The following is a 21,206-nucleotide window of genomic DNA, read 5'->3' as shown; positions in this document are numbered from 1 at the left end:
GCAGTCAAAAGAAGATATGGTACAACCTTGACACGAAGCTCTACCTTTCTGAGCTCAAATTTCCACACTTTGCAAAAGTGATCAGTAACATATTCCATTGTCAGTTAGAAGGAAGGGGTAAGACACACCGAGATGATAACAAGGCTGCATCAGATTTGGAGATCAGTGGTATAAAGAGGTAGAAACAATGTGTTAAGGAGTGGAGGAGTGGAAGAGATTATTTTCAGCTGAGCTGAAAAAGCAACCTTTCTGTAGGAAGTGACATTTTGAAGGCTTCATTCAGGCCACAAACATGCATGAAAGCATTGAATTCTGGGTAGGATTTCAGTGGGCAGAGATTTGCAGAAAGAACTACTGGAAGAAAGGTTTGAAGGCCAAACAAGAAACATGGATGTGGCAGGTGATAAGACTGGAAGGGTAGATTGAGGCAGATCTTGGCAGATATAAATGTCAATCTAGAGGTTTGACCTTTATTTTGTAGCTGATGAAATGCCAGTAAAACTTTTTGATCTCAATATTGACATTACAGGGGCACCTGAGTGGCTCAGGCAGTTGAGTGTCTGACTCTTGATTTTGGCTCAGGTCATGATCCCAGGGTCCTGAGATTGAGCCCTGAGTCAGACTCCGCACTCAGCACAGAATCTGCGGGAGATTCTCTCTCCCACTCCCTCTGCTACTCCTCTCTCTCTCAAATCAATAAATAAATCTTTAAACATTGACATTACAGAGTAGATTTTAAACATGAAATCTGGGGGCACTTGAGTGGCTCAGTTAGTTGGGTATCTGACTCTTGATTTCAGCTCAGGTCATGATCTCAGGGTTGTGGGATGGAGCCCCACATCAGGCCCCACGCCCGGCTCAGAGTCTCCTTGAGATTCTCTCTGTCCCTCTGCCTCTGCCCCTCCCCTGCTCATGCTCTCTCTCTCTCTCTCAAAATAAATAAAATCTTCAAATAAAAAATGAAATCTAAGTCTGACATATGCTAATTTAGAGGGGAATTCAATTCAAGGAAAGATTCAGTCACCAAGGGCATATTACTAGCAGGGCACCCTTGGTGGCATAGGGCAGAGAAAAAGAGGTCAAGACACGGACTGTGCCCTAAAGGAGCTTATAATCAAGAGCGTCAGATAAGACATGTACACAGAAAATTACAATATAAAGTAGAGCGGGATAGGTGTTATAATAGAGCCCCAGCCCAAGTGCCTTTGTTGCCCAGCAGAGGGTGAAATTCATTTCCCTCTTCCAAGAGCTGGAGGCAGGAGACCAAATCAGAGGGTCATCTTTGGAATGGCTAAGCCTAGTCTCAGAAAGCCTCAAGAGGGAAAACTGGAGGTCATCTAGCCCACCCACGATTCTCTCTCCAGGATAAACAGTGACTTTGAAATGGAAGCAAAAAGTGGAGGTCTGAAGAAAAACTGAAGGAAGAGACTGTGGGAAAGAGATGAATTCATTTTGAGGTGCTGAGGTGCTGGTGGAAGCAACTTACTCCCAGATGGAACACTGAAGGCCAGGAAGTGGATGAGATCAGGAAGGGCCAGAGTGTCTGGAGAGAGGAGGGATAAAAACAGAAACTGGGGAACACCCACGTTCTAGGGAGTCAGAGGAGGAGTGGCCAGAGAGAGAGAGAGAGAGATGTGAGAGAAAAGACCCAGGAGAACACCTGGTCTCAAAGTTTCTAGAAAGGGAGTGGCAGGGATGGAAGACAAGACTGGAGGAGGCCCCGAGGAAGCAAACGAGAGGAAACTGCGACATAGGGATTGAGGTTAGACATGGGATTGCCAAGAAACTTTCGATGAATGGCTTTTCCAGGGACGCCACCATTAAGATGGATTCCCCGTGCCTGGTACATTTTAAGGTGGAGCTCTCCCGGAGGCCAGGGGGACAAGGCTGTGCCCTCTAATCTCCAAAGATCTGGGGTTCAGCTCTGTAGTTAGCACCAGCTCTCCTAACCCTAACCAGTCCCTGCAGGAACTGAAAAGCTGAAGAACGTACTTGGGAGGGATTTCACACCCGGCTCACCGGCCCAGCCCGGTGAAGTCCCGTTTCACCACGCAGCCCTAATGACTCTCTTGGCTGTCACTCTCGGCTGATATTGCCAACAATCTGACTAACCCCTTTTGCAAAAGTTTGCAGCATTCATCCGGGGCTGACTACAGCTCCCAGAGTTCCCGGGCGCTTCCCGGTGCCGATTGGCCGAGCCGTCGGCTCCTGGGGACCGTGTCGCCCCCGCCTCCCCGGGAAACAGGCATCTGATTGGCTGCGGTGCGGGGCTTTTGTGTCCCCGCCCTCCCCCGGGGACCGCAGCAGGCTGAGCGGCGCTGCTAGTGTCAGAGCCGGGCGAGCGCTGGCAGTTCCGCGGCGGGGATGCTGAAGAGCGCTGGTTTGGCGAGCAGCCGTGGCCACTGCGGACTTCCGAGGCACTCCGGGCCGTGAAAACCCCTGGGCCGAGGCCAATCCCAGGCTCCCGAGGCCATTCACCGTTCTAGAAGCCGGCCGAGGGGAGAGTCCGGCGGAGGAGCGGCTGTCCGCGGATTCTGGGCTTTCGGAGTGTTCTGGAACCCCGAGAGACACCCCGGGGCGCTAGAACCTCCCCAGCGGCCCCCAGTCCCCGCTTCCTGTGTGCGTCCGTCCCAAACCCCCTCGGGTGCACGGGTCACCGGCGAGCCGTGGCCGGATCCTGGCACACACCATGATCGTTGCAGACTCCGAGTGCCGCGCAGAGCTGAAGGGCTACCTGCCGTTCGCCCCGGGCGGCGGCGGCGGCGGCCCCGGGGCCGGAGAGGTAAGCAGCGGCCGAGCGACGCCACTCTTCCTTTGAGCCCCGAGCTGCAGCCGAGCTTCGGGCTGTCCCGAGCTGAGTGCATGCGCACCCCCCACCCCTCCACAACGCCCTGGGCTCGGGGAGGGGGAGCGGAGCGCGTAACCTAGGAATGGGGTTGCATCAACCCGCTGTCTCGGCCCTCTCCGCCCCCTCCCCCCGGGGCTGTGGAACCTTCCCTGGCTCCCTCGGACTCCTGGCCAATGAGAGGGGAGCCTTCTCGAGGTTATCCTGGGTTTGGGCTCTTGACGGGAGAATCTTCAAGTCCAGGCAAATCCCGGCGGCTGCGGCCCGACCACTCCTCCTCCCCGCCCCCCTCCGCGGATTCCCTTCCTCTAGGCTGGGGCTGGCGCCGAGGAGGACTCTTTCTAGGATACGTCCCCATTCCAGTCTCTCAGTGCGGGCATTGAGGCACCTGGGACGTGCCAGGGAAGGTAGACCTCACCCCCCACCCACACCTGCACCCCCGATTTGGAGCGGGGGAGCGCGGGCGTTCCGGGGCCTTGGCTGGCTGCGGGGTGCACGGCGGCTGCCGAAGCTGGGGGATAAGGGGAGAAACTCTGGGCGCGGCTAGCGCGCATTAGGCTGCGCCCTACTAAGTGGTCTGTGGTCGCAGAAGTTTGTTTCGCAGGGACTCTTCGCCGTGAAGCTAGGAATGGGCTGGGCCTAATCTGACACACCTCCTGCCTCCTCCCCACCCCCCTCACCACCACCGACACATCTATCTTATCATTTCTTAAGCACCTACCAGATGCCGGTCTCCGGGTTTTGCATTTTCTGAGTCCTCAGGACTAAACTAGCAACATAGGAGCTACGCCGCAGCCTCGTTTTCCAGGATGAGGAAATTGAGGCCCAGGACGGGCTGTGGAGAGACTTCCTTCACTAGTCCCACCAAGTAGCTCATTCTTTGGCCTAGGATTCCCTAGGGTGCTTGGCACTACAGAGAGTTTTGCTTGTTTTAGTTTCCAGTCCTAGAACTTGGAGCAAGTGTACTGCTGGGCCTGGGAGTGCGACAAGTGCTAGTCCTTAACTGTGTGACTCTGGGAAAATCGCTGCCTTCTCTGAGCCACTTGGTTTCTAGGAGGTCTTACCTCCAGCGGTGGATGGTTCATGTCCTGGGTTTTCTGTGAGCTTGTTTATCCTTCCCCATCATGTTTTTTTAATTTTTTAAATACCTTTTTAAAAAGATTTTATTTATTTATTTGACACAGAGAGAGATCACAAGCAGGGAGGCAGAGAGAGAGGGGGAAGCAGGCTCCCCGCTTAGCAGAGAGCCCAATGCAGGGCTAGATCCCAGGACTCTGACATCAGGACCTGAGCCACCCAGGCGCCCCTTCCCGAACATCATGGTTTGAGAACTCCAGGTGGAGGAATGAAACCCACTCCTGTCATTTCTCTGCCCAGTGGCACCCTGTCACTTTACTCAGAGTCCATTTCTTTCTGGTGGGGGCTGGGAGGGACTCAGACTATCACTGAGGATCCCTGGCCACTAGAGGTGAGGTGCTGGGTTCATATCCCAGTCCTCCCATTCACGTGCTGTGTAACCTCTCCCAAGTGATCATTTCTCCTGTCTGCAGTTTCTTCCCGTGGATATTTGATAGCATCTCTGAGGATTGTTGGGAGAAATTACAGAATACAAGCAAAAGCTAAAGCACAGTGCCTGAAACACAGTAACTGAGTCAGAGATGCTGGGTATCGTTAGAATGTGGTCATTTCCCTTTCCCCAGAGTGTGTCACAATGGAGTGCCTGAACCTGTCCCTCTTGCCTGAGGGGAGATTTGGCCCATCCCTCTCTGGGAAGTGGCCTGGGAAGAAGAGAGTGCCCCAGGTGGTCTGGGCAGGCTCTAAGGGAGTGGCCTTTAGATGGAAGCCACCTGTCAGCAAGGGAAAGATGGTGATATCTGAACCCTTTCCACATAACTCTTCTCTCTCAAGAAAAAGAGGACCTTGGGAAGATGCCTGCTTTATGCAGAATTGTTAGAAGACAGTAGGGCACTGAACTTAAAAGAGCCTGATGCCCAAGGGACACCCAGATATACAGACCCCTCAACTCCCATCACTTCACCACATGCCCTTAACCTAAAGGGGTCAAGGTCTGCAGACTCCAGGACTTCACTCTAGGACTGGTAGTATGTATTCAGAGCCCTCTTGGGCTCTAGAATCACTTCCTCAAACATCACTTCCTCAGGGAAGCTTTCCCTCCCCCACCCGATAAGTCCTTCCTACATACCTTCTTTCAGTCCCTCTTCTCGGAGGCTGGAGCCTTAATCCCAGTTATAATGTGACAGTCATGTGATCAGCATTTTGTGTGTCTCCCGCGCTAGACTAGAAACACTCTGTAGGTCACATCCCCAGCGTGGTTCTTCACCCCTAGTAAATACTCCTCTTCACCCCTTGTTGGCTTAACTGACCCTCGTGACCTGTGCGTGCCTCAAAGTCAGATATGAGCTGTGCATGTCTGGAGCAGGACTCCGAAAGAGCCTCAGTGAGCTGTCTCTGAAGAAGGAAAAATAAGCCCTATTTCCCTCAGGGTAGTTGTGAGAAATCAGCCAGATCGCCTGTGTAAAAGCACTTAGCCTAGGGCTCAGCCCATGGCGCTGATCACACCCTCTCCTTCCAAGGCTGGAGGTAGCAGGCTGCTTGGGCTACGGGTCTCCCTCTCCTGTGTAAACTCACGCAGGTACTTGAGTTCTGCAGACAGCTGCCCAAGGAGTTGGGTACGGGGAGTCTCTGCCCCTGCCCAGCTGGCAGTGGGACTTCACAGGTGTGTGTAGCTGAGTCCTGGGATGGGGGTTGCAGGCTCTGGATAGGATACCGAGAATAAAAGCTGGGGCTGCTCCAAGAGACTGTTGTGGGTGGTGGACAGAACCCTTGGAAGCCAAACTGAACCGAGTTCACATCTCAGGCTGGCCACTTGTCGGCTGGTGCTTAACCTTTGGACTCTTAATCCTTCCATGGGTGCAACATAGAGACCCCCACCCCCCACCCCAAAACTGATGAAGAGTAGATGGAACCCGTGTGCAAATGCCTGAACTAATATAAAAGATAACATTGAGCGAGTGTCTAAATTAGGCGCCAGGCACTGAGCTTGAGGGGTGATTATCCTCTTTTTACAACTTGCCCGAAGCCTTCCCTGCTCAGTGCCCCCGAGAGCACTGTCTGACTTCAGTGTTACTGAAGATCCAGTGTGTGCCCTCCAAGGGAGAAAAAACCCAGTATCCAGGTGCCATGCCCGAGAGCCATGGCTCCCCGGGAACGGGCAGGGAGGAGGAGCTTCTCCTGGTGAACCGCAGGTGCAAAGCCTGACTTGACCCCTCTGAGACTTAATCATCACCCATGGAATGGGAGCCCTAGGAGAAGGAGTTGAGCCTACCTCAAAGGGCAGGTGAAATGCCTGGCTGATGGTAATCAATGGTGCTACCTGCCATTGGCTGTCTCGACTTCCGACCCCTGGAAATAGGAGTCGGCTGATTTGGAGGCATCATCTCTTGGCAGTGGGACCCTGTCCTGTCTGCTTCCCCTAAAGTTCTGGGTGTCAGGGTCAGAGAAGCTTTCAGGGTATTAGAGCTCTGGATTGGGATCTATGTGGTTTTGCCTTCAGGATTTTGTATTTTCTGTTCCCTTTGGCTGGAATGCTGGCCCCCTAGATCTTTATGGGCCCTGCTGCCTTCTCATCAACTCATTTAGATCAACACAAAGATTACCTCCCCTGTAGCTTTCCCTGTCTCCTCAGACTAATATATGGTACACCCCCACCCCATCATACACTCTCTCGTTGCTCTATTTCATTTACTTTATACAATCTGTGCTTTGAAACCCTATTCATCATCTGTCATTCTCCTTTAGATCATAAATTCTCTAAAGGCTGAGGCTGTCTTTTCATTCCTGTTCTCTAGCTGCCTGCATTGTACTCATCAAGAATGTTTGTTGAATGAACAAATTAATTCTGGTTCCACCTGGAAAGCACTTAGCACGGTGACTTACACTTGAGAAAATGATCGATGAACAGTGGCCCTCCACCCTGGCTATAAATGATGCTGGGCCCCACCCAGTTAAATTAGAATTGCTGGAGGTGGGACCTTGGCATTGGCATCTTTTTAAAAGCTTCTCAAAGGGGTTTTGTGCTGCTCCTGCTGAAAAGCCCTTGTTTGAAATTACAAGGAGGTGGAGGTTAACGATTGCCAACTGCTGACGTTTATTAAGTGTTCTGGCAACAGAGGTACTGAGGTAACGGCTATGGGGCATTATCTCATTAAATCCTCATGACTGCCCGGTGAAAGTGGGTACTATTATCCCCATTATTTGGTAGGAAAACTATAGACTCCCATAGGTAGCAGATAATGGGTATGGAGTTGACCCATGGGCCCAGGTATCCCAGGGCAAGAGCCTGTATCTTTTAAATGTACTCTACAATCATCATCATGGCTGTTACCATCATCACCATCATCATCATCAAGACTGAACATGGTGGGTCCAGACCTATCACCTGGAGACCCACAGGTATCAATTCCTTGCCTTTACCAGTCCTGAGGGAAGTTTTAAAGTATGAAGGGGTTCCCAAGGCTGTTCCTGTACCTCACCAGTACCCTGGGGGGCCCTCCAGGTCCCCCTCCCGAACTGTCTCCTGCCCTCCCCAGGCTGTGGTTTTCTATCTGTCCTCAGGTCCCCTGAGGGAGAGGTCCGGGTTGTGGAGTCAGCAGTCCTTATCTCCCACTAGACAGAGCTGTTAACCTTTTTTTCTTTGGTGAGGGAGGAGGGACGCTGAATGAGTACTTGGAGATTGCTGGGATTTCTGTGCTGGACTTGGACCAGCCAGTCCTGGTAGCACCCAGAAGTGTGGGCTGAAAGGGGCCTGAGCAATTAGCCCAGCTACCTTCTCTGCCCAAGATTAAGGCCCAGAGAGTCTAGGTCACTTTCTCAAAGTCACCCAGCAAGTTAGTAGTAGAATTGGTACCAGGACCTGGGACTTCCAGATCCCTTTGTCCTTTCTGCGTGGTCTTTGAGAGTCCCAGAGTTCTGCCTCCCTCGGGCGTCTTTTGGCCATGTGAGAAGGAAGGTTCAATTATAATCTTTAGCCTCTGGACACCTGGGGATGGATACTCAGTCTGGTTTCCAATGAGGAGGGGAGAGTTAGGGGGACACTGTCTGTGTTCAGTGAAGGTGTGACTCTGGTTTGGGTAAACCGTTTCCAAGGCCAGTACTGAGAGCCCCCTTCCCTGTTAACCAAGACAAACGAATAAATAAAACATCCTCTCTGAACCCCACTTCTCAGACTAGGAGCAGATTTAGTGAGTACGTGACCGATGGTTTCCAAAGAGGCATTAGAATAGTTGTACCGGCAGCCTTCTGTGCCCTGCTTTGAAACCCTCCACTCTGCTCTGCTTTCTGTGTTTCCTTCCTTCACAGGTTGGTATGAATGACCTGGCCCCACTCTCCACAAAATGTGACCTGGCAGTAGGGAGACCTGAATCAGACAATCGCAAGACAATGTTTTCAGAAGCAAAAGCACCAGGAATTGTAGGGTCACAGCCTAGGGTCAGAAGAAGGTTCCCAGACCCTGGAAGACTGTGAGTTAGTTTTGCAAAAGGAGTGACCAGTGGGAGCACAGTAGGCCTGAACCTCTCATTTCCCTGGAAGGTTATGGGAGCTAGAGGCGGGGTTTTAAGCCGGTTGCACTTAAGAAATACTCCTTTGGCTGCAGAAAGTTTGCCCTCCTAGAAACCACCAGTGTCATGGACTCACTGCATGGGCTCCTAGTTCTAGAGGTGTCGCTCAGGCGGAATGTTTTCTTTATTCATTAATTTGGGAGAGGATCAATAGGAGAGGGCAGGGCAGTGGGGGGCAGGGAGACCGTAGGTGAGGCTGTTGGCGGCGGGGTGGGGGTGGGGTCCAGACAAGAGATGGTTATAGTCTATGAGGTGCTGGTGGTGGGAGGGATGGAGAAGTGATCATAGAAGACGGCTGGGGCTTCGATTAGGATCTATAGGAATCTAAAGTGTTTGCTAATCTGGCTGCAGGATGCAAAACGAGGGGGTTTCTTGGGATCTCCAGGGCTTCTCAAAGGGTGGCCTCCTAGAGATGTGCACCATGGTGGCTGTATATTTCCCTTCCCCACGCTCCTCCCACCCAAAACTGGGGCTCCCAGGTCCCTGCCCAGTTCCTGAAGGACTCAGCCTGTGGGGTTACCCTTTCTCCACCTGCCAACAGGTGTGTATCTCCCACCTGACTCCTTCATGCAGGGTGCACCAAAAGGGTGGTTTTAAAAGCTCAGCATGAGGGCACCTGGGTGACTCAGTGGGTTAAGCCTCTGCCTTTGGCTCGAATCATGATCTCAGGGTCTGGGGATATCAAGCCCCGAATGGAGCTCTCTGCTCAGTGGGGAGCCTGCTTCCTCCTCTCTCTGCCTGCTGCTCTGCCTACTTGTGCTCTCTCTCTCTCTCTGTCAAATAAATAAAATCTTTAAAAAAATTTTTTTTAAATATAATTCATGTTTTAAAAGCAAAAACAAAAAAAGCTCAGCATGGTCTGTTGGGTAGAAGGAGAAAGCTGAAGAGAGAACTCTACTCCTAGTCCTCCCTTCTACCTCCAGTAACTGTGATGTGATTCCTTCCAGGAGCAGAGGGAAAGCCGGGCTCGGCGAGGCCCCCGAGGGCCCAGTGCCTTCATCCCGGTAGAGGAGGTAAGCGTGGAGGGGGTTAGGACTTCTTGGTTCTTGGGAAGAAAGGACATGGGACGTTGTGTGGGTGGAGGTCTTTTCCTGTCTCTTGAAATAGCAGCTTCAGGTTCCTGACTCATTTAACCCACAAACAGCTCTCTGAGGCACGCGTATCAGACGTTGCTGGGAAGAAACAGGCTCAAAGAGATAAAGTGATAATGACACAGCTAGGTAATGAACAAACTTTTGACTCCCCAGAGCGAGGCCTATTCTTTAAAAAGACAGAACTGTCTATATTAACTGTTCCTCCTTGACTATACATATATGACATTTTTTTCTCAACTTGAAAAGTAATATTATATTCATTATAAGAAAATTTTTAATGCCTCAGAAAGCTCTAGTCTCCTGTAATCTTGCCTCCCAAAGAGGTAATCCCTGTTCCTTAACATTTATCACTGTTTCTTGGACTTCTTGTCATATGGAACCAAGGTCATGGTTTACAACATTTGGGGAGGAGGGGGTTATTGCTGTATTCTTTATTTTTTGTCACTTAATACAAGAGATATCTTTCATCCACTGAGTCGGATCATTTATTCATTTATTTAACGGATATCTGTTGAATGATTAATCTGTGTCAGGCACTGTTGTAGGTGTTGGGGATACAGCAAAGAACAGGTCAGACAAAAATTCTTGCCGTCCGCTGACATTCTAGGATGGGGTTGACGGTGGCAGGGACACCTTTGAAATACATGCCCAGGAAAATTCTAAAAATAAGTTTCCTCCTATTTCTTTGGCCTTCGGTGAACAGAAATAAATGTTTTGTTTTGTCATCCTGTTTGCTCTCCTAAATGTGTAGCCAGGTAGTTAATGAGCTGTTAACAAATGTCTAACCTATCCCCCTCCCCCAGTTCCCTCTTCACCCTTTGTAAATGGAAAGCAAACAACCACCTGCTGATTATTTGTATCTAGCCCAGAATTTTCAACTCAAGTATTGTTCTCGTATTTTATTTTTTTCATTTGTAAATAATCAGTCCTCTTTTATAATGGAGGAAATAAATGGACCTTTTTGGTAATCTGGATTTGAATCCACGTTCTGTCATTTGCTAGATCTGTAACCTGAGCAAGGAAATCACTTAATGAATTATCTTTTCCTCCCCTATTTTCCTTTTTTTTTGGACATGGTGGTCACTTTGGGTTTCTTGGCTTTTACAGTCCCAACACAATGAGTGCGTTGGTCTCTTTGGTGCGGAGAGCGGGGCCGGGAACCCACCCTCTTCGCCTTGGTTTGGCAGGTCCTTCGGGAGGGACCAGAGAGCCTAGAGCAGCACCTGAGGCTGGAGGCACTGATGTCCTCGGGGCGGGTGGACAACCTGGCTGTGGTGATGGGCCTGCACCCTGACTACCTTACCTGCTTCTGGCGCCTGCACTACCTCCTGCTGCACACAGATGGGCCTCTCGCCAGCTCCTGGCGCCACTACATTGCCATCATGGTGAGTCCGTCGGAGCCCAGCCCTTGTACGGTTGGCCACATGGGGGGATTTGGTCTTTAGGTCTCTTTGCTGGGCGCTTCCTGAACCCATTTCAGAGGTTGGGAGGAGAGGTCGCCCAGAGCAGAGGAAAGCCCTAACTATCTGATCATCCACAGAATTTTGGATTCTGAAAAGAGGCTTTTTTTTTTTCTTTTTTTTTAATTAAGTAGGCTCCACACCCAAGATGAAGCCCAGTGTGGGGCTTGAACTCACCACCCTGAGATAGATCAAGACCTGAGCAGATATCAAGAGTTGGATGCTTAATCAACAGAGCCACCCGGGCGCCCCAGAGAGAGGCATTTTAGTCAGAATCAGAAAACTGAGGCATGAGAGAGTCAGGTGACCTGCCCACAGGAGGACAGCACACTAGTGCAGCTGGGGTTAGGACCTAAGTGTCCTGCCTCTCTGGCAATAGTGAGGCCCGAGATTCCTTCCTCCATGGGGTATCCACCCCAAACAAGGCTCTGTCCACCCCCTCCACAGGCTGCCGCCCGCCACCAGTGTTCCTACCTGGTGGGTTCCCACATGGCCGAGTTTCTGCAGACTGGCGGTGACCCTGAGTGGCTACTTGGTCTCCACCGGGCCCCCAAGAAGCTACGCAAGCTCAGTGAGATCAACAAGTTGCTGGCACACCGGCCGTGGCTCATCACCAAGGAGCACATCCAGGTGCCGTGGGCAGAGAGGCACAGGGAGCACGGGGGCCGGGCTGGGGCATGTCAGGCAGTCAGCCCAGGGCCAGGCATTGAGCAAGTCTGCCCTTCTTTCCTCTCCAGGCCTTGCTGAAGACGGGCGAGCACAGCTGGTCTCTGGCCGAGCTCATCCAGGCCCTGGTCCTGCTCACCCACTGCCACTCACTGGCCTCCTTCGTGTTTGGCTGTGGCATCCTCCCTGAGGGGGACTCCGAAGGCAGCCCTGCCCCCCAGGCACCTTCACCCCCCAGTGAGCAGAGCAGCCCCCCCAGCAGGGACCCACTGAACAGCTCTGGGGTAAGTGATGGGTCCAGGTCTTGCGGGGAGAGGAAGCTCGCATGGCCTGTGGTCCTCGGATGGAAACCACTGCTTCCCTGTCTCAGACTGAGGGGCCTCAGAAAAGTTAGTTGACTTTGAGACTCCGTTTCCTCATCTGTGAAATGAGGCTAAAGACCCCTACTTCGCAGCAGCGGTGAGGAGTAAATGAAAGAACCGTGTGGTGGGTCCCTCAGCGTGTCGCGTCAGAGGCTTAATGTCTCCTGGGTATTGACCCTTGACAGATACAAAGTTTGCCTCTTATCCTATAAAGCAGCCTTGTTTGTTTCCATATAACTTTATAGATACTTTAACAATCCCTTTCCTGTGCGGGAAGTTGATGCTTAGAGAAGACAGGCCTGTCCCGTAGCTTCTTAAACTTGGCTCAGGAAGACACAGGCCTCACGGGCCGCCCAGCTCCATGGCTGCCTCAGGAGGCGGTAGAGCTCTGCGATCACTCAGGAAGGCCTGGCTCGTGGGAAGGATGTGTGGAGTTTCCTGGGGCCGAGGAATAAACAGTCACTGCTGGGTCCCTCCTCCAGGGCTTTGAGGCTGCCCGGGACGTGGAAGCTTTGATGGAGCGCATGAGGCAGCTGCAGGAGAGCCTGTTACGGGATGAGGGAGCATCCCAGGAGGAGATGGAGAGCCGCTTTGAGCTGGAGAAGTCGGAGAGCCTTCTGGTGACTCCCTCAGGTACAGGGTCGCAGGCATCCCAGGTTCAGGGTCTTCCCCCATCTGACACCATCTCTGCCGGGGAGTAGGCAGCTCCGTGCATGGCAACACTCGTATTTTGAAGGCGGCCATGTCTCAACCACTTCTTCTAAGAGGTTCCGAGCGTGGGCTTTAGGGTCAGATCTGGGTGAGAATCGTGATCGGTCAGCCCTTCTAGCAGTGCGACCCCTGATAAGTTATTTCCTGTCTCGGGGCCTCCGTCTCCTCCCATGTGGAGGATTGGTTTGTGAGGTAAATGGGACAGTGGAAGCAGAGCTCTTAGCACAGAGTAAACGGCTTCACAAATGACTAGTGTTGCCAGAGTTGCTGTTATTATTACCGGGGGCCTCATCCCCCAGGTCCGTGGGCCTGCCTCATCTCCCTCCAGCCACCTGTTGATTAATCACGAGTAGGTACCCTGTACTCCATGCCTTGGCCTCACTGTGACTTCTCTCTGACATCCTTAGCTGACATACTGGAGCCCTCTCCACACCCAGACATGCTGTGCTTTGTGGAGGACCCCACATTTGGATATGAGGACTTCACCCGGCGAGGGGCCGAGGCGCCCCCCACCTTCCGTGCCCAGGTAGGCCCTCCGGGCTCTTCTTGGCATCACTCTGGGTTTACAAACAAGCAGGGGCTGGATGGATGGAGTGGTTGGAGAGTCAGGCACCTTCTCCCTCAAGATTCCATGAGGGAAACAGAAGACCCTAGATCATGACAGGGCCCATCTGTGCCTAAGCTCAGGGGATCCTGATCACAGGGAGAAGACCATCTCCAAGGTGGATTCTCCATGGCTTCTTAGGCCCAGACCAAGCCCCAGATTAGATTTGTGGGGCGGGAAAGGGAGGTTATAGAGAGCAAACTTGTGCTCCAGACATGAGGTCCCTGTGGCCAGACTTGGGCCCCCAAGATTGTACTCCCTGACCCCTTTCCACGTTTCTCAGGATTACACCTGGGAAGACCACGGCTATTCATTGATCCAGCGGCTTTACCCGGAGGGTGGGCAACTGCTGGATGAGAAGTTCCAGGCAGCCTACAGCCTCACCTACAACACCATCGCCATGCACAGTGGGGTGGACACGTCCGTGCTCCGCAGGGCCATCTGGAATTACATCCACTGTGTGTTTGGTATCAGGTGAGCTCACGGCCCCTCATCCAGCGCATGTGCACAAGTCCTCAGGCTGAGCTCAAGAGCTTCTTTCCTTTTCTATTTTGTTCTTTCATTTTCCCTTCCTCTTGCCTATACTGTTTTCCAAAGCAAATTTATTTCGTTGCCAATTATAAATGATAATAGATGTGTGGACTGTTTGAACCTTGGAGATGAAACTGTTTAATCCCACCCCCTAGAGTGAGAGAGAGAGAGAGAGAGAGGGAAAGGGAGAGTGTATTTCCATTCCAAATGGGACTTCTTCTCTTACAGTAAATAAGGACAACATAAATGCGTGTCAGTAGGAGACTTTAAATAACGTTATATCCACCCAGCGAAGAAGTATATAGCTATTACAAATTATAATAATGGTCTCTTTATATTGCTATGGGAAATTGCTCAAAATGTATTGAGAAGAAAGAAAGCTGGTTACCAACCAGAATCTTCCTTTTGTTTCCCTCCTTTTTTTTTTTTTTTTTTTTTGCTAAAAAAGTGTGGAAGGCTACACAGTAAATGTTAATTAATAATGGTTGTCTCTGGATAGTGTGTGATTAATTACATTTTCATTTTGTTACCTAAGTGTTTCCTGATTTTGTTTTTAAAGATTTTTTATTTATTTGACAGAGAGATCACGAGTAGGCAGAGAGGCAGGCAGAGGGGGAAGGGGAAGCAGGCCCCCTGCTGAGCAGAGAGCCCCACGCAGGCTTAACCCACTGAGCCACCCAGGCACCCCGTGTTTCCTGATTTTTTAAGTAGATTTTTTAAATTGGTGGAATCATGCTTGATATATTCTACAACTGGCTTTTTTTCACCTAATAATCTATTGTGAACTGCCTTCCTTGTCAGGATAAATAGATCTTTTATGCTTTTTTTTTTTTTTTTTAAGATTTTGTTTATTTTAGAGAGGGAGTGAACAAGAGAGAGCATGAGCAGGGGGGAGGGCAGGGGCAGAGAAAGAAGTAAGTTCCCCACTGAGCAGGGAACCTGATGTGGGATTCATTCCCAGGAGCCCGGGATCATGACCTGAGTCAAAGGCAGATGCTTAACCAACTGAGCCACCCAGGTACCTCTCCTTTATGCTTTTTAACCACTGTGTGGTGTTTCATTATGGATGTAGCCTAACTCAACCACTTTCCAGTTATAACTAGTTCACTGTTTTTCACTATTAAAAACATCATGTGCACTGACTAGCCTCACACTAAGTCCTTGTAGATGAGCCCTATGTGTGAAATTACTTGTCAAGAATATACACAGACCAATTTTTAAAAAAATTTTTAAATTTATTTTTTGGAGGGCAGGGAAGGGGAGCCCAGTGTGAGCCCAACCTGGGGCTCTGTCCCACAACCCTGAAATCATGACATGAGCGGAAATCAAGAGTCAGAGGCTTAACTGACTGAGCCACCCAGGCACCACCTCCCCCCAATTTTATTTGTTTGTTTATTTGTTTATTTATTTAAGTAGGCCCCATGCCCAGGGTGGAGCCCAGTGCAGGGCTTGAATCCACAACCCTGAGATCAAGAGTCGGATGCTTAACCAACTGAGCCACCCAGGTGCCCCAGAACGATTTTTTTTTTTTTTTTTTTTAAAGAAATCTCACTCTGGTAACATTGTGGGAAATTCAAAGAATTAAGGAACAAAAAAAAAAACCTTTCCCCAAATTCAGCTACTTCACAACCACATCCACATCCTGTGACATTCTTTCTCGGTTGCTTTTCTTCTTTCTAATGTAGTTGCTTTGTGTAGTTGGAGTTATGGTTATTACATTTTTTAAAATGTATGTTTGATGTTTCTAAAGAGAAACAACTAGATTTATAGTAAATTTAGAAAACAGAAATAACAGGGGTGCCTGGGTGGCTCAGTGGGTTGAGCCTCTGCCTTCAGCTGAGGTCATGATCCCTGGGTCCTGGGATCGAGTCCCGCATCAGGCTCTGCTCAGCGGGGAGCCTGCTTCCCCCTCTCTCTCCCTCTGCCTGCCTCTCTGCTAATTGTGATTTCTCTCTCTTGTCAAATAAATAAATAAAATCTTTAAAGAATAAAAAAAAAAAAGGAAACAGAAATAACAAGAAAAAGAAATAAAATCATCTGTGATCCTGCCTACTCTTATTATTGTCAAGTATTTCTCTCCTTTTTTCCACAAACAAATAACCAAAAAAGACATAATTTTATAAACACAGGATTTTTCTCCCTCCTCATTTCACTTATTTTACTCATGTAATCAAATGTGGGCATATTTTAATGAACACATGATCTGGCTTTTCTCATTTAATGGCTTATTCCAAGCATCAAAAAAGTCCGAAATTTTTAGAAAGATCCATGTTCCCTGTGGAAAAATGTGTGTTTATGTATTCCTAGCTGTAAATTCTGTTTCACTGAGTGGATTCAGTTGTGCTTAATTGAGCGTCCTCTTGCCGGTCATTGACAGTTTTCCTGGGGAGTTGGAGGAGGGACAGGCATCTTAGAATGTGGCCCAGGCTGCGTCTGCCCAGCTCACAGGTCAGGGTTCGCCCCTGCCCCACATTCTCCAACATGGTCCTCACTCCTGTGCCTTTGTCTACTGAATCTGTCCTCCAGTTTTCCACCAATCTTCCCCATCCACACAGATCTCTGATGACTCACTGGCTCACTGGGCTGGAGAGTGACAAAGTGGCTTCTAGACTTGTCACCAACTTGCTGTCTGACTTAGAACAAGTTAATTACCTTCTCCAGGTCTTAGTTTGCCCATCCGTGAAATGAGTACCACTTCTTTTTCCCTTTCTCTCTTCTTTCTCCAGGGAAATCCTTTGTACTGTCCCGTCCATGGCCTTTCCTATAGTGAATATGACCTTGGAGCTGGGCAGAACTGGGTTTGGATTCCATTCCCAGGACAAGTGACTTCACTTCTCTGACTCTCCCTTTCAGCTATAAAATGGGCCTGATGAAAGCAGTGTATTATGTATAATAGTTCTGTATACAGCATATCTAGTATTTCTGAGGATTCTCTGAGTACGTGTCCATACAGCACACAGCTCATACTCAATACAGCAGCTCATTTTCGACATCCTTTGGAATGGTCCCCAGCCAGTCTAGTGGCCCGAGATGTATGACATCAGCTATTTTTCTAAGAGGAACCAAGCTCCTTCTTGCTTCCTACTTTCTGCCTTTTCTTGCCACACTCTGTTCCTCCTTTTCTAGGGTGGGGGTAGGGGAGAGGAGTCACTTGGAGAGTGATGCTCTCGGGGCCTTTCCATCCAGATATGATGACTATGACTACGGGGAGGTAAACCAGCTCCTGGAACGGAACCTCAAGGTCTATATCAAGACCGTGGCCTGCTACCCCGAGAAGACCACGCGAAGAATGTACAACCTCTTCTGGAGGCACTTCCGCCACTCAGAGAAGGTACGGTGTGTTGGGCGGGGGATGGGGGTGTTCAGGACCCGATGTGGTAACCCAGACTGAACCTTCTGCTGCTTTGGACGCCTGGGTGCACCGTCCCGGCTTCAAGTCCTACTCCACTGTGTGGTTTCCGACTCCATTTACTCACCTGTAAAATGGGACTGTGCCTCACGGGGTCCTCAGCAGTAGCCGGGAGGACGTGGGTTCAAATCCAAACTGTATCACTCCGTAGCATGGTGACCTTGGGCCGGTCACTTTGCCCCCTAAGCTTGTTATCTTTACCATGAGAGCAAACACTGCCTGCATTTCGGGGTTGCTGCGAGGATGAGATGAGAACATGAGTGCCCAGGGCCAGCTCTTGTTTTTCGTTTTGTGAGGTAAAGAGATGAGTCAGGCTGGGGATGAATGGGCTGGAAATTCCTCAGCTGCCATTGTACCAATGTGCTCGGAGCCTTAGGAACCATCAAGGTGTCTGTATGGGAGAGAAGGAAAGGCGAGTGGTCCAGGCACGTGGCGGTCCGGGAAGGTTGGGGATGGCCAGGAATGACATCAGTTGCCCACAGGTCCTTGTCTGTGCCCCAGGTCCATGTGAACTTGCTGCTCCTGGAGGCCCGCATGCAGGCCGCCCTGCTCTACGCCCTCCGAGCCATCACCCGCTACATGACCTGACTGCGAGCAGGATCTGCGCCCCGAGCAGCTGCCCCTGGGGGCATCCTCCTCCTTGCAAGGACTTCTCTGTCTGGAGACGGACCCGATCCCTCTCTGTCCCAGGCCCTCCCACCCCACTCTGGAGGTGAGCCTGGGTGCGACGTGCAACCCCTGAGCCATGCCCTCCCTTTCTCTTACTGGAATGGACAGGATCGTTGCACTGACTCTGGGATCACAGTTCTACCCCTGGGAGCTGGAAAGGGACTAGCAGATCCCCAGGGACCAAGCCGTCCTTCCTGCCCCTGACCCCAGAGGCAGAGGGCACAGGAAGGGAAATGGGCTGAGCTCAGATGCATGTACCCAGCAGGCTGGGCCACAGGCATCACCAGTCCTGTGGCCTTCCTGGCCTGGGAAGTCCCTGGCTGGGCTGAAGAGGAGAGGGACAAGCACCTCCAGGGACTGACACTCCAAGCAGCTTTGCCTTTCCTCCTCCTCCCTTGCTCCCAGATCTCGTAACCTCCCCCTTGCCATTCACCCGTCAATGTGAAAGTCAGTGTCACAGAGGGACTGTGTGTTCCGCTCCCCAAAAGCCTGTTCTGACAGGCAGTCTGAACACCCCTTTTCCCGGGTGGCCCTAACCCTGGTTTAGCACCTTTGACTTTTGACCTCCCCTTCACCCACTTACCCATTTCCCCCCTGCCTGCTGGTAGGAGGCCCCAGAAGAGAGACCAAGCCCCTCAAAAAAGTAGATTATCTCTAGAGAGTTTGGGGTGTCTGTGTGTCCCTTTGCCTTCTGAAGAGAAGGGAGTATTACCAGTGCTCTGTATTTCTGGTTCTTTCTGGGGGAGGTTCTTCGGGGCCTCACCTTGATAGCCACAGTCAATGCCTGAGAGGAGGACAGGGAGAAATCTGGTCTCCCCAGAACCACGCCAGCCCTGCAGAGGCCGGCACCCCACTCTCCTGTCTCCCACGGCGCTGCCACAGACCTTGTCCACCAAGTGAGCCTTTCTGGGTGGCTTCAGGGGCAGAGTCAGGAGACCCCACGGTTCTTGTCTGGGTCCTGCCCAAACTGGCCAGCTGACCGTGGCTACGTTGCCAAACCTCTTCGACCTCCACATAGATAGTTGCGAATGGGGGGCCGAGACTCTCTGTGATGTCTGAGACTCTCTGTGATGTCTGAGTTTACTCTGGGCTGCTCGGGCCAACCTGCCAGCAGCAAACTGTAAATCTTGCAGAATCTCAAGAGGCCTCTGGGGATAGCCCAGCCTTGCAGGCAGTCTCTCCCAGCCGCCTTCCTAGGACAAACCCCCCACCCCATCCCCGATCCCCGTTTCCATCCCCGCCTTGATTTTAGGTGGATTGCTTGGAGGCAGAAGCAGCCAAGGACCGATCCCAGGCACTTTTCTGTAGCAAATAAGCTGTGAATGATGACATCCCTTGGCCCTCTTCTGACAGTATGTGCCTCCTCTCTGCCCAGTGGGGAGGTGACTGAAGAAAGGCAGGGGACATGCTGCTGCTTCTGACCCTCCTCTCTGGAGAGGGGTAGGAGAGGAGCCTGGTCAGTGTGCCACATTTCACACCCATGCAGGCATGGGGAAGCAACCGGCACCCCCTTTGGGCCTCAGAGCCCTCCCTGCAGTGAACCTGGGCAGGAGGGAAGAGGCCCCAGCATTGGGGTTTGGAGTCTAGAAGGGACATGATGACTCTGTAAATGTCCCCCCGGGGTGGGTCGGGAGGGGGGTCTAGTGTTCAAGTGCAGAAATCTTTGGCTTTGCTACCAGTTCTGTATGATGAAAAATAAAAGTTCACCGAGGTTTTGTTTTGTACTTCTTGTCAACGGGCTGTTTTTCCATTTGCAAGGGTCATGGTTCATCTCTTAGCATCAGCAGGGAGCTGGGGTTGCATCATGGACCTGACCTCAGCTACCCTACCCTGCTGTGCACTTGTGTCCAGTGACTGCAGCTCTGGGAGTGGTTGACATTAGAAGTCTATTCTGACCCACGGGTGCCCAGCCCACCACTCATCTGCGGCTGGTCCAGCATTGCGGAGAAATAACGGCTATGTTAGTTTTCTTATCAAGCCTGGCCTTGGGCTGGGTATTTGGAGGCCATTTTTCTGGATGTGCAAGAGAATTTAGACCCAGGGGTATAAAGTGAAGTTTCTGAGGCCACATAGGTCTTCATTGGTGGATCCAGGATTCCAACCAGGGTCTGCTTGACCCTGAGGCCTCAGCATTTCAACTTGCTGCTTTTCCCGCTGTGGGGCTCCCCCTGTCGCAGAGGGAGGCTTTTGAGAATCTCTGGGAACCCCCTGTGTCCCTTGCCCAACCACAGTATGCTTCCCTGCTTCTCATCACTTCTCCAGCGCCAAGGAGACAGAACCAGCTGAAAAGGGTTAAATGGGATCTCCTCATTGTACGAGAACCATTTAGTAGCTGTGTGATCTTGGTCAAGCTTCTCTGGGCACTGGGAACACTAGTAAGCATATCAGGGAAACCACATTATGACTAAGAACCAAGACCTCTTCTGTTGGCCACCCACTTCCTCTAAACACTGCTGTCAAAAAATGAAAACTGGGTCTCCTCCAGGAAGCCTCCCCTGATTAACTCCATGTTCCCTTTCCCTTTACCCTCTTCATTTTTTGTGGTGTTCTATCTGCTTGTTCTTCCTTCTAAAGTCTTTTGAGAGGATGTGAGAGAACAAACCAGACTGGAATAGAAAACTTAGATTCTGGTCCTGACTTAGCCACTTACTACCCCTGGAGTAGGGGAGAAGGTTGATTAGTTTCACTGGGCCTCATTTCCTCTGCCATGAAAATAGAGGCAATATGTCTTCGGTTCTTCTCCAAGTTGCATTACTAAATGACTTTTGCCAAATGTTTTCATTTTTTAAAAATTTCTTTAAAAGATTTTATTTATTTGAGAGAGAGAGTGTGCGCACGAGCAAAGGGAAAGGCAGAGAGAGAAGCAGACTCCCTACTGAGCAGGGAGCCCAATGCAGGACTTGATCCCAGGACCCAGGGATCATGACCTGAACCAATGGCAGACCCTTAACTGACTGAGCCACCCAGGCACCCTTGCCAAATGTTTTCAAATTTAATATCTCAATCTTCACAACCCAGTGAGAAAGGAGTGGTGTTCCCATTGTGGGAACAGATGTGAAAAAGGAACGTCAAGTGAAAGTCTACAGAACACCAACTTAACAGTTACACCCAGGTTCAAATTCCAGCTTTGATTTTTAATGTCTGTCTCAACCATAAACAAATTAGTTCAGTTCTCAATACCTATGGGCATAGGAGGGTTGTGTGGATTAAATAACG

The 21,206-nt window shown here is 50.8% G+C and overlaps 1 protein-coding gene across 1 annotated transcript; it reads left to right on the top strand.

Annotated features, from left to right (window-relative positions):
* Positions 1–2,300: 2,300 nt before the first annotated feature.
* SESN2 (sestrin 2) lies at positions 2,301–19,723 on the top strand. Its single transcript, XM_080800472.1, has 10 exons — positions 2,301–2,782; positions 9,432–9,497; positions 10,766–10,963; positions 11,486–11,668; positions 11,776–11,988; positions 12,549–12,699; positions 13,185–13,303; positions 13,665–13,855; positions 17,099–17,243; positions 17,823–19,723. The coding sequence occupies exons 1-10, from the start codon at positions 2,690–2,692 to the stop codon at positions 17,907–17,909; spliced, it is 1,446 nt and encodes a 481-aa protein (XP_080656598.1). The 5' UTR covers positions 2,301–2,689; the 3' UTR covers positions 17,910–19,723.
* Positions 19,724–21,206: the final 1,483 nt, after the last annotated feature.

This window comes from Martes martes, assembly GCF_963455335.1.
Source record: "Martes martes genome assembly, chromosome: 4".
Taxonomy (NCBI): domain Eukaryota; kingdom Metazoa; phylum Chordata; class Mammalia; order Carnivora; family Mustelidae; genus Martes; species Martes martes.
Note: the sequence above shows the minus strand (reverse complement) of the source record. Positions and strands in the feature narration are given on the sequence as shown.

Excerpts from the sequence above, each read along its gene's own strand:
- SESN2 (XM_080800472.1), top strand. The coding sequence starts at position 2,690 with ATGATCGTTGCAGACTCCGAGTGCCGCGCAGAGCTGAAGGGCTACCTG. Across the intron at positions 11,669-11,775 it reads TCACCAAGGAGCACATCCAG|GCCTTGCTGAAGACGGGCGA; the intron begins GTGCCGTGGGCA and ends TTTCCTCTCCAG. Across the intron at positions 13,304-13,664 it reads CCCCCACCTTCCGTGCCCAG|GATTACACCTGGGAAGACCA; the intron begins GTAGGCCCTCCG and ends CACGTTTCTCAG.